This window comes from Furipterus horrens, unplaced genomic scaffold (assembly GCF_987537825.1).
Source record: "Furipterus horrens unplaced genomic scaffold, mFurHor1.1.pri manual_scaffold_2, whole genome shotgun sequence".
Lineage (NCBI taxonomy): Eukaryota > Metazoa > Chordata > Mammalia > Chiroptera > Furipteridae > Furipterus > Furipterus horrens.
In genome coordinates this window covers 80,035,764-80,049,326 of record NW_028327172.1, presented here as the reverse complement: position 1 = coordinate 80,049,326, position 13,563 = coordinate 80,035,764, and the positions used below count along the sequence as shown (strand labels likewise).

Genomic DNA, 13,563 nt, shown 5'->3' with positions numbered 1-13,563 from the left:
ACATTATGAACCACACAAATGTCTCCATGTATTTCTTTGACCTAGTGATTTGACGGTGGGGGAGGATTTAGGATGATTTGCCAGGCCCTGTCACAGAGTACTAGTATGTTAAAATGTACACAGCCAGGGCTTTCACTCCAGACAGGTTGTCCTGTATCTTCCCCGCTATAATCCAGACTCCAGTTTCGTTTTGTTTGTTTCTACAAGTGCACATTAGTGGAGAGCTGGCACAGAGATCTGTGTATTCCAAAGAAGGGAAGACTTAACTAACCTTTTCAACAAAATGTATTATAATTTCTCCAAAACATATTTAACATGAGAATAATGATTTAAAATTTTTTTCTTCTCTGTAAGGACTTTTTACGAAATATTCCTGGAAGTATTTTCTCATCAGATCTCTATGATCACTGGGTCTGTGTAATGGATCAAGGAGATGATGAAGACAAAATAAATACGATTCAAAGGTAATTATTCTAATTTGGTCATATATCAAAAATACTTTTTAAATACTTATATTTTATAAGTTTGTCTATTAAAGTAATGATGACTATAAAAATCATATTTATGGGGACTGGTTTAAAAATAGATCTATGATAACTACTGTCATTATTATTGTTTTCTCCTTAATCTTATTAACATGGCATACTTAATCATTATAAACCTCTTGTATATCTAAATCTGAGAGGAGCTGAAACCCATTAGACTAATAGCTAATACTGTAAAACTAAACTAAAATTTATTATCCTAATTTTTGTAAATATTTTACCAGACAACTCCTCATATATCTCATGCAGCAACTGAATTCATACAGAAAAAGTTTCCTCTCTCCAGGAACTCTCAGTCTGGTAGAGTACATAGAGAAAGCAAGAATTACAATTATTGTGCAGTATAATCAGTGCTATCTATAAAAGAAGTAACAGGACAGGGCATTGTGGGAGCACCACAGAGAAGCAGGTTAAGTCTTAAAAGTATCAAGGAGAAAGGGAGTTGCAGAGTTACTGCCTCATCACAGGAATGCATTGTCTATGCTCATGCAAAGGGAAGTTGCTGGCAGAACTCACCCCTCACCCCCATTCATCAATACTTCCTCCATTATAAGAGAGTGGGAAAGAAGTGTCCATTTCTCTTTTTTTTTAAGCAATATTTCCAGTTATTTGAAAACCCAAGAATCCCGATATCATTTTTTGCATATAGTTGATTGATACAGTTTTTTCTTGAGCAACTTTAAAATATGAATTTTTATCTACACACTGCTATTGATAGACATCTCTTATCCATAGTAGAACATAGTACAACTGTTGAAGACATCAGAAATCAAAGCCTTGTAACAAAATACTACTATCTCTGCTCTTATATGGTTTGATAGAAACCATTCAGAGATAGTTAAAATCAGATTCTATACTTGTGGCTCACTGTGTAAAATTTTATGTCCTACTGTGAAAGGATGATTTTTTTTTAAAGGGGTAAAATTATGATTCTCATACAAATACAAAATGAACACATGTGAAAGATTCAATTTAAACCATTAATGAGAGAACGAATAAGATGTTGCAACCAATTCAAAGGAGATTCTAAACTACCACAATTTATGTAGTTGAGTCAGAGGTGCTGAAATAAATTTACAAAAAGACAAAAAACTGGCTTTCTCTACCGGGGCATTGAGGGGTAAGGGGGAAGGCACAAATAAATCATTTGTCTCTTAACCAAACAGAATTTTCAGTTCTATGGAAAAGTATTAAGTGTACTGCTGTCAGTTTTCTGTAACTTAGAGTTTGTAAAATTAGATCAAGGCTTAAGGCCTCCATAAAATGAGGTAACCCAAATCAGTGTGTGCTAGACAACGTCTTACTTGCCATTGAATACACTCAGTCATCTTTTGGTCCATATCAATGTCTTTCATAATCTGTCCCTACAAAATTACACTCATTGTAAGTTTACTATACTGAAGAAATGCCTCTATAATTTTTGCAACAGGAGTCAGACTACCTAATTTTCTCCTCTTGGTTGCAGAGTCTTGTTTTTAATAAAAGCAACAACCATGAATATCAATATATACATTTTCTGGATGGTAATTAAAATCATTTTCAGTGAATGATAATTTAGAGATCCTTTATCAATTACAGAATAGGAGCAATAGGAAATAGACTATGATGAGCTTAACTAATATGTGGAAGTGACACCAGCGAGATGAGATTTGGGACGCATCGACTTTGGACGCTAGTGGCGTGGAGCACGAGCTCTCAGACCGGACCTGGCAGTCTTCAGAGCTAAAGATTGGTTCCCCCAGGAGATACAATTCCTGTGTTGCTACTTGGAAATAAAGGAGCATTTTAAGTTTAATGGTTGCTGAATTTTCATCAGAAAGTCTTTGGGTGGGTTTGGTTGAGAATATTCTGAAATGTTACAGGATTTACCTAAGTTAAAATGCATTATACTAGTTTCAGGTAAATATGTCAGGTAGCATATTTTTATAAGCCACTTTTCTGCATTCTTTTCCATTTTTATTGAATTTGAAGACTGTGTTCAAAATAAAAAACTAAATCCCCAGTGCTTATTTTCTCTCGTTCTATTTAGGCAGTCAGACCCCACTTGCATGGAACTGTATTAACTGAAACTCGTGCACATCTGGACTGAGTTCTTGTTTTGCATGGGAAACCCATGGAAAGTGAGGGTTGCCTGACTATACAAATTTTTTAATGAAATGTCTTGCTTAAAGAGTACATTTTTTTCTGTCTTTAGGCTGTTAAATCAGCTTCCAAGAGCCAATGTTGTTCTTCTAAGGTACCTTTTTGGGGTATTGCACAACATTGAGCAACACTCCTCATCCAATCAGATGACTGCATTTAACTTAGCAGTGTGCATTGCTCCAAGCATTCTTTGGCCTTCTTCTTCCTCCAGCCCAGAACTAGAAAACGAATTTACAAAAAAGGTAATACAGTTTTTCATTTTTATGCCCTATGGTGATTATCTCTATTTTGAACCTAAAATTCAGGGTATTTATTCTCAAAGGCATTTTCTTAAATAACATAAATTTAAGTTTATTAATCCTATCCTGGTAGACTATTAAGAAGTGATTTCTCAAGCAAAAGAGTGCTACCATTTGGGTTATTTCTCTTTTCCCTTTAAAGAGGCAAAAAACTATGACTGACTTAAACCATAGGGTAGTAAGAAAGCAGTTGATATGATTTTAAAAAGAAACAAGGACTTTAAAGTTAGACAAGTCAAGGTTCAATTCTCAGCCCCACCTCTTGCCAGATGTACAATCTTGGGCAAAAACAGTTACATTGATCCAGTTTCTCAACTGAAAAATGGAGATGGTGATACCTAGCTCATCATAGTCTTGTAGTGCCTCGTGCTTAATACAAGGTTTGGAGATACTAATTCCCTTTTCTTCCACCATCTGCCTGCTCCTTTGCCTCAGAGGGAAACTAGTACATTTCAGTGGAGGCTCAAAGCTCCCTAGTGAATTCTTAACTCTTCCCCAAGCACCTCCAGTTAGGGAGCTGAAGGGAAGGAAATGCATAATTAGAGGAGCAGTCATACAGAATGCAAGTGTTTTCTCTAGCTGTCTCTCTCCTTTACAGTAAGCCCACAGAGGATGCCCTCTTCCCAAGCTTATGACCTCTGCCTTTTATATAAGAAACACATTTCATAAGTTTTTCTAATGATGTATTGTGGATTTTAATAACAAAGTATATTTCTTCAACCCAAACACTTTGTAGAGAATACTGGAAACTACCCTGATTTTAAAGACAGAGCTATTGGTATAGCATCAGACAAAGGCCATAAACAATAACTTTAGTCCATTGATTAAAATGAATTTCTATACCTAAATTATTCTTGACAGTATCATAGTTTTTTAGAGGAAACTATTTTGTATACTTTTTTTAAAGGTTCTTTTTTAATTTAGTTTTTATTTTTTTATTTTATTACAGTTGTCCCAATTGTTCCCCCTTTGCCCTCCTCTGCCCATCCCTGTCCCTGCTCCCACAATCATTCCCACATTGCTGTCCATGTCCATGGGTCATTCATACATGTTTGTTGTCTAGTCCCTTCCCTATACTTTTAAAACAGACATGAATTTTTCTCAGGATTCTTTTACATTTTTTGTTGAAATCAGGATTCACGTATGAAACACCACTAATAGACATGCTATATGACAAGCAGCACTTCATTTTAATCCCTTTTTGTGCAGGTCACTCTGGTGATTCAGTTTCTGATTGAAAATTGCTGTGGAGTATTTGGAAAAGAAATCACTTCCCTCTTTGGAGATGTTTCAGTGAGCTGTGATACTAGAGAGAATGCCTCAGGTATTGTGAACAATTGGATAGTTTTTATGAAAAATAGGCACATGTCTGTGAAGATGGAACAGTGGCTCTCCTGGTTCCCACAGCAGCTCAGGTGAAGGGAGCTGCTCATCTGGGTCAGTGGGCCTGGGGCTCCTTCATTAGACAGCCTGCTAATGCTAACTCTCTGGTGGGTTTAGACATGTATAAGACAAGATCTTAAACTTAAGAACTTTTTAGTAGTAGCATTTATGGTATGATGGTTTTAATCCTTAAAAAAAAACTTCAAGGAATGCTAATATATATAATAGCATGACTGTAGTTGAAACTGGAGTAGAAGACTCAAGGGCAAGAGAGGCAGACCTAGGCTTTCTCTCTCTCTCCTCTCTCAGTGGTCCCTGAGTCATCCCCGAAGCTGGGTGTGCTAGAAAACAGTTCAAAAACAACCAGCATCATGGGTGGGGGTAGGAGCAGACTTGAACACATTCAGCCTTCCAGAATATGAATTCCTGCACCAACAATTACTAGTTATGTTATCTTTGGCCAATTATATTGTGCCACTGAACATCTATTCTGTTTCTATAAAATATGGATAACTATAATATCTAACTTTTATGGTTATTTTAAAGATTAAATAAATAATGGATATTAAAGAACTTGGTCAAAGAGAAATGGATAGGGTTAGTAAATGGCTTCCTTGATACTAGAGTTAATTATATGTACTCACCAGCAATCCACATTGGAAAGCAGTCTTATACTTGGCATTGATGCCTTTAATTTTATTTTTTTACCATTTCTTGAGATGATGACATGTCTCCTTGCTTTGAAGAAATCTTAGTTAAGGAAAGAACAGTTCTTCAGGACTGAGATAAATCTAGTACACCCAAACAACTTCATTTTATATTTTGCACTAACAATTAAAAAGATTGTGAAAGACCTCTTTTTCTTTTTAGAGTAGAAATTTGAAAAATCTACATGAAAAGAGAAACTAAGTACCATATGTTTGTTTTGTCTTTTTTGTAAGGCAGCATGTATTTGGAGTAAAAAATAATGTTAATCATGGTTTGATTTTTTTCACAGATATCTCTTGCTTACAAATGACTGACTCTTCCTATGACAGCTTGGAAAATGAGCTGAATGAGGATGTTGATGCTCCGTGTAGTGACTTGGTAAAGAACCTTGGCCAGGGGAGCAGAAGCATGGACTCTGTCTTAACACTTAGTGACTATGACCTTGACCAGCCTGAGGTGGAAGGTCCTTTAACCCTGAGCGGCTTTGACTTAGACCGTTCTAAACATGAAGACATCCAAATGGAACGGCCTCTTGAATCCACACCAGTGACCATCACAGTACTGTACAGAAAGGTCCCACTGCAGGATCATGCCGGAGCCCCCTCTGGCATGACCACCCCCAGCTATCTGTCCACAGCTGCAGCAGATGCTCCAAAGAGCTCAAGGCGACATCGCCGCTGTTCAGAGCCCAACATGGACTATGTAGATGCGAAGCTTTCCTCTCTCAGGGAGTTTTACCAGAAAAAGGTACGCAAGTCCAGCTGTGATGCAATTCTCTCACAAAAGGATGAGGACCATCTGAAGCAGAATCAACCCCTGCAAGAAGAGGCTAAAACATATTTTAAACAGAGTTTAGTTACAGGCACTGACATCAAGAAAAATGCCACTAATATAAATGCTAAGAAAAAAAACTTCTTTGGTAATGAAGGAAATCATACAAAGCTTCTCCCTAAATCGAAGCCAGTGTCCATTTCTGTGGCATCTTACAGTCACATGTCCTCACATGCTCATCCCAGGCACCAGCCCTTTGATGCAGATACATCTGGACACCCCTCACCGCACCCAGCAGATGCCCTCAAGAGTTCAAGTAGGCACCGGCGCTGCTCAGAGCCCAGCATTGATGACCAGCCTTCCAAACTGAGTTATCTCAGGGGGATTTTTTCAAAGAAGCAAAATAAAAGTAGCTATGAAGCTGGTCAATTGCACAGAGAGGAGGATTATCTCCAGCAGCACAAGTCTTTGCAAAAGGAGGGGCAAAAGCTTATTAATCAGAGTTTGGTCATGGGGATCGAGGTGGGCAAGAGCAGTGCCACAAACCAAAACTCTGATAAGTTTTTACCCTCAAGAGTAAACATTTGCCCAAGGACTAGCTATTCTAGCTTGTCCTCCCCAGGCACTTCCCCATCTGGTTCATCAGTGAGCTCCCAAGACAGCGCTTTTTCTCAGATTTCAGAGCATTCAGTGTTTACACCCACTGAAACTTCCTCTCCGATAGATTGCACTTTTCAGGCTCCAAGAAAGCATGAAGAACTTTCTTCTGACTTTTGCAGTTCCAGTCTCATTTCTGGAGTGCCTGGGCCTGGTACCTCCTCGGAGCAGGCCAGCAGTCACCTGACTTATACAAAAAAGGACACTATAGAGCGACATTTGCAAATGCATTCTGTAACTCTTCATCCCAGCACGTGGCTAAGAAATGGTATGGCCAGTTTCAAAAACTGGTCCCTCAAAAACAAAGTAAAGGCAACCAGATCAGAGGAAAAGAAAATAACTTCTCTACAAGAACCTACTGAGCCACCTCCACATGCTTCTGATATTTCAGACACTAACTCACTGCAAGAGAAACAGAAGGACATGACCATATGGGCAACGGAAGGACTTGGAGCTGGGCAGATAGTCCAGCGGTATAATGCTGATTCCAGCCAAGTCTCAGAAAAACACACAAGCTCTTCATTCAGCCTAGTGGAAGGCAGACTTGAGCTCTGTCTGAAGTCACATGAGGAAGGAGAGAATAGTGGGCAGTGCTCTCCTGGGTCTCTGCTTTGTGCCAGTTCCTCACCCAGCCCCTTGACTGTGGATGATGTGTCCAGCCCAGACTTAGGGCCTACAGTAGTTTGTGATGTTGGGGACAAACCTTCAACCAAAGACATTTTACCACAATAAGAACAGAGACTGGGCTAATAATGACAACAAGACAATAATTATTATGACCCTTTGTATAATATACATGGGATAGGTAGCATAAAGATAACTATTGCTAATACTTAAGATAACAAAATGATTCTCTTTATTGAAACCATTGGACAAAAAATTTAGGCTAAAAAAACATGCATCTCCTAAGTGAGAGGCTTTTCCTTATTAGAGCATGGGATTGGTCCTGGCATGTGATTTTAGAGATACTAGCAGAGAGTTAGAGAGAGCATCTTCTGTAGAGAAAACATGCCTTATGTTATATAAGAGTAGTCGTCTGAGAAGGCCAGGGTATCATAAGTGAAGGATGGGGATGGTGGGAAAAGGGGCAGGGAGCAGAGAAATCATCCCCCACTTCATGAAATGTCTTTAATAAATAGACAAGAAAAAGCAACTAATCAAAGCATTGGGAAGAAAAGCATGCCTAGTGAAGGAAATCATGTCAAGCATTTACCTGAATCCAAGCCAGTGGCCATTTCTGTGACATGTTATAGTCACATGCCCTCACAGGATTAGTCCAGAAATAGCCCGTTGATGTAGCTGACTGGAAAAAAGTAGAGTGGTTCAAGAGCCATGAGTATCATAGTATATTTTTTCTGTTTTTCTGTGTTGCTTGATTCTTTTTGCTATTAGTGTTGCATTGCTCTGCAAAGGCTCCAGGAAACAGCTATGAAGAGAAAGAAGGACAGGCTGGCTCAGCTTAGTGTCCTTTCCAAAGGTACTTGTGCTGGGAACATTTTCCCAAAATGCAACTTTTCTGTTAGAAGGCGACCTGAAAGCATTCGTTGTCTGAACGTGGAGGAACACTGCAACAACGGTCCTTTTCTCTGTGTCACGGATGCCGTTGCCAACATGTGATCAAAATCTGGCTCCTTCTCACCGAAATATTTTTCTGCAGCCCTGCCTCTTAGAGTACGCAGCCAGAAAAATTTACTGATAAATCATCCTTTTTCTGATTATCATTTGGCAGTAGAGAGAGAAATTTAGAGGTTGCCAGGTTATGAAGTGTTGCAGAATAGAATACCCACCAAAGTGGCTGTCAGGCCTTCTTAATCACTGGATTTGGATTTTCTTACCTCTACAAGTTTTTACATATTTTTGTCCAAAATGATTCATGGTTTACAGATAGTGTATACCCCATTGGTTTATTTTATATCCATGGACATTTCTCTTTTCTCTTGCCTTAAAATTATACTGATATACATCTCCTGGATTCTCTCCATTGATTATTATGCCTGGTCAGCCAGTATGAAGGGATAGAGTCAGGGAAGGATGTATGCATCTTTTTTCATTTGAAGTTGTTACTCAGAAGATGTTGCTTAAAACCCATTGGGTCTCTTTAGTCTACCATCAGATGTACGTTTCTCCCACAAATTAGCTTATCCTGTATTATCTTTCTGAGCCACCAGGAAACTTCCATGTCAAATGTTCTTTCCCTGTTGCCCTAAATGTTGCATTTTTCAGTTATAGGGGGAAAAGTATTTTCTCTAAGTTACAAAAAGTCCTTTCAGTATTAGCTATTGGTGCTACCTACCTCTAGGGTACATGGCCCTGTTTGTCCTAAGCATTATAATTAGCTTGTAGGAACTCTGGGTCCAAAGAACTCCTTCATGACACTGGCCAGCTCAGTCACAGATGTGAAGTAGATGTCACCTTGTAACCAACCACTCCTATATTTAGATTCCTAAGTGTCCATATGCATTTTCTGTGGTATATAAAGGTAACAGGGGTGTCCCTTACCCTTAGGGCAAAACTACTGTCAGAACTGCAAGATGTGAATGAAACTCTTCCAGCTTAGAGTGTCTTTCTGGAAGAAATTTCTTCTCTACTTTACAAAATAATAGTTCTAGCATATATATTTATATATATGTGTGTGTGAGTGCGTGTGTGTGTGTGTGTGTGTGTGTAAAGATGAATAGAAAATCACCTACCCAATTTGAAGCATAGAAGAAAGTAGATGTTGAGGCTCTTAAATAACCATTCCTACTCTCTGTGTTCCCTTAGTATACTCCTGTATACTTAATGTGAATAGTTTAATATTACTGTAAAGTATTATATGATTTGAAGAACACGTCATTTTATTATACTCTGTTAATCTATAATATATTAGACTGATGCTTTATCTAAAATGCTTTGAGTTTGTATAATATATCGACAAATTTTACTATCATGTTATGTAATAAATGTGTATTTTTGTACTTGCAGAAACTGCTGCTAACTTTTAAAGTTGTTTGATTTTCAAGGCACTGATAATGGAGATGTATGAAGTCCATGCTGTCTATTAAATAAAATATTCTCCAGAGTTAACAGTCTCACCAGAACAATACTGCCTTTGTAGAATTGTTTTTAGTTAATGAGCCCAATTTCTCCTTAACATTGGAAATTTTATAAAATGTAATTAATGTGGAATTGGAACTTTAAGCTTTTAGTCATATGCCATGGTCAGTCTTCCTAGGAAAAAAAGTTTTTTTTTTTTTATATTTTTCTAATCTTGACATCTACCAAACAAGTCTTGTTTTAGACACAGTCATCATTTTTAAGGCATTGTGTTTTCATTGTGCTCCTAGAATCAGATACAGTCCATATTCTCATATCAAAAGAACCATCAACTCACTTTAATTGATTGTATAAAATTTTCTTACCTAAATTTGAACCATTCTGACCAAATTGACTCTTTGACCCCAGACATCAGTACTTCTCAGGTCATATCAACTTAATGAATATTACTGGTTTCTCATGACTGCTGCATCTTCACTTCTCAGAGTTCGTTGAGGTCACACTTTGTATCTTTAAACACCATTTCAAAGAGACTCAAGAAAATATAATACCTTAGTGCAGAAGAACTGTTTGCTCTATCAGCAGTGAAGACCACAACCCCACAGTCAAACATGTCGCTGATTAGATGGGCAGTGTACACATACGCTGATGTTAATTTCTCCCTAAATTTTACAAAATACAAAGATTACTATTTAAGAAGAGTGTTAATCTACTAAAATCATTGGATTCTAGAAATCATCTCACATTGTGTTTTTCTACTCTTCATGACATGACATTGAATTGAAAAGATGTAATATTTCCTGGAACCAATGGCATATTTTGTTTGTTGAAAAGAAACTAGAAATATTATTTATCTTAAGCCAAATTATGGTAGTAAGTGTTTAATTTATCTTTTCCTACCTGGTCAGTTTTTAATGACTTGAGAGAAAATCTTTGCAAACTGTTTATTTCAATACAAAGAAAAAACTAAATAATAAAAGTTGAGTAAAATGTTAACTTTAGTATCTCTCCTGGTTATGAGGATATCTTAAAAACTAAGTTTTCTGCTGAAAGAAAGAATACCACTGAGTTATGTGTGCTATCTACTCCAAGTATAAATCCTACTGTGTTTCTAAGCTGCCTATGAATATAAATCCTTTGAGTATTGTTTTGTTTTTTAAACAGAGTGACCTCCTTGAGCTTCAGTTCTGCATGATGTCATGTTCGTGGTAGAATTAGCAGAAGACTTTTGATGTAGTTTGGAAATTTTTGTTTTGAAGTCCCACAGAAATAATACACAGATGCTGATATTGGATGTATATTGTTACTCAATCTGCACAGTGTGTTATTGTGCAGTGCCAGGGCACACATTTTTAAATAACTTAAAGTGTTTTTCTAACCTAATTAATTTGTTAAGGCAAAGTACATACATTTTCTGGAGTTCGATTTTACATGGCAATATGTGGTGCAGATTTGGGAGACATGAAGATTTAAATGCTGATTGTACTTATCTAGGTTTTATTTGACATTACAAACTTGGAATTAAATTTAGAACATCTTGCAGCCCCTTGATCTGCTATGAGGAGTGAATAAATTGGCTAAAAACCTGTATTTGTGAGGTAGGCCTATTACTCTGAGCAAGTAAAATGGATGCCATAAAGAAATACTCCTTCTCTGCCAGGTCAAGGGCTGTGATTGTCACTGCCTAAAACTCAGGAAGAAAATAGCTGTTTTATATATTTGCCCAAGAATGGGAAGATTGAGAAACAGAGACTCATCAAAATATATGAGCACAGAGAAGCTTATTGCTTGAGGCAGAGCAAATGAACAGAAGGGACAAAAGCTAAAAATGAGTTAATTCAAGCAAGAAATTGAATCACAAGGAGGTCACAGAAATTTGAAAAGATGGAAATAGCATGGCTGGGAGGAGACAGAAGTATTAGAAATTATATGATTAGTATTCAGGAAGTTTAATTTTTATTGCCAGGTACTAGTCTAGACTTTAGGGATACAAGGTACAAAAAGATTGTTTCTGTCCTCTGGGGCTTTAAACAACTAAGGAGGGAAAATGGACTGTGTAGAAGAAAGGGAACATTAACATTTATTGGATACTTATGATTGCCTGCATGCACTGGGGATGAATGCATATATGTATTTTTCTCATTAAATGATCACAGGAGCCCTACATAGTGGGTACATTCATCTGGAACCTCATTCTGACCTTGACTCTTTTTTTTTTAACCCTTGCACCTTAAAATAAGAATTAAAATAATACTTCCTCCATAATAAACCAGGTATAATTTATATATGGGAAGTCAACCAAAAGAGAACCTTAAAAGGTAATAATAGAAAGGCAAATTGGTCCAAACCCTAGGACCACAGAAACACAGTAGCAGAGCATCTTATATCCCCTCAACCAAGAAAAAGGCAACTCAGGCCTGACCTTTCCCAATCTAGCAACAGAAGACAACCAAGATATGCTCATTCCTCCCCTGATCAATTGAAGTCCCTCTGACACCATTGGGTAAGCCAGGCACCACCCACAGAGGGACAGATGAGTGCCCCACTAACATTAAGTAGCAAGGGGCAGAACTACTCTTTCCTGCTAAGCCTGAGACTCCACGCACTGGAAGATAAAGTAATTGGGCAACAACAGAAAGAAGGACTTAGCCCAAGAAGCAGCTCAGCCTGAGGAGCATCTTTGCCCCAGCAGGCCTAACACTTCCCTAACCCCACCCAAGCACACTGGGATGCCTAGATAAGATAGATCGGAAGAATTTCACCACAGAAAGCACCCAGCCAGGGGAATCTGAGGCCATGGGACAAAGAGGCTTCTCTGGCAGAAAACAGATCAAAATTTCACCACAAAGCCTCTGAAAATTAAACTTTGGGCCCACACCCCCAAATATAGACCAGACAAAACGAGATGATGGCCCCCTAAAATAAATAATTTAAATCGGATGTAGAGTTTTCTAACATAACATACAAATGTCTATAACACAAGAAAATCACCGGTCACACCAAGAACCAAAAAAAATCACAATGAGAGGAGACAACTGACACCAAGATCAAGATGATTTTAAAACAGGCATCTTAAAAATGTGCGAACAACCAAGCAAATTTTCTTGAAACAAAAAATAGAAAATTTTAGCAAAGAAGGAGTTCTATGAAAGAGCCAAGTGAAAATTATAGGATTCAAAAATACAGTAACAAATTTTAAAAATGCATTGTGTAGATTTAATAGTAGAGTGGAAATGACAGAGGATAGAATCAGTGAACTTGAGGACAAATTGAATTTACACTGTCTGAACACAAAAAAATTGCCTGAAAAAAAAGAATGAACAGAGTCTCAGAGACCTGTGGTACAATAACAGAAGTTCCAAATTTCATATCATCAGTGTTCTAGGAGAGTTCTATAAGGCTGAAACAGTTTTCAGAGAAACAATGGCTGAAAATTTCCCAAATTTGATGAAAGAGACAAACCTACATATCTAACAAGCTGAGAGCACACAGAAATGGCACCTTACTTATAAGGGAACCAATTTAAATAATAGGATTTATTATCTGCAAAGATGGAGGCCAGTAGAAAGAGGCACATTTTGCAAGTGCTAAAACTGTCAATCAAGAATCCTATGTTCAGTGAAACTATTCTTCATAAGTGAAGGAAAAATAAGGACATCCTCAGATGAAGACAAACTTTAAAGAATTTGTCACTAGTAGACATACTCTTGAAGACTGGCTAAAGAAATTTCTTTAAACAAAAAGTAAATACTAACAGAAGGAAATTTGGAGCATCAGGAAGGAAGAAAGGACAACTGAACATAGAAGAGTACATAATAATAGACCATACTTCTCATGAGTTTCACAAGTCATATTTGATGCTTCAAGCAAAAATTATAACACCATTTTGACACTAAGGACAATGATATTTAAAAGTGTGAAAAGCAAAAGGTTCTAAATAATGTGGGATTTTCATACTTCATTTGAAGTGACAAAATGTTGATACCAGTAGAATGTAATATGCTATATATATAGTAATACTC

The 13,563-nt window shown here is 37.3% G+C and overlaps 1 protein-coding gene across 1 annotated transcript; it reads left to right on the top strand.

Moving 5' to 3' along the window:
• Positions 1-372: 372 nt before the first annotated feature.
• Positions 373-7,610, top strand: LOC150018890 (rho GTPase-activating protein 20-like). Its single transcript, XM_090267882.1, has 4 exons — positions 373-464; positions 2,740-2,929; positions 4,196-4,310; positions 5,367-7,610. The coding sequence occupies exons 1-4, from the start codon at positions 421-423 to the stop codon at positions 7,235-7,237; spliced, it is 2,220 nt and encodes a 739-aa protein (XP_090124008.1). The 5' UTR covers positions 373-420; the 3' UTR covers positions 7,238-7,610.
• The last annotated feature ends 5,953 nt before the right edge of the window (positions 7,611-13,563 follow it).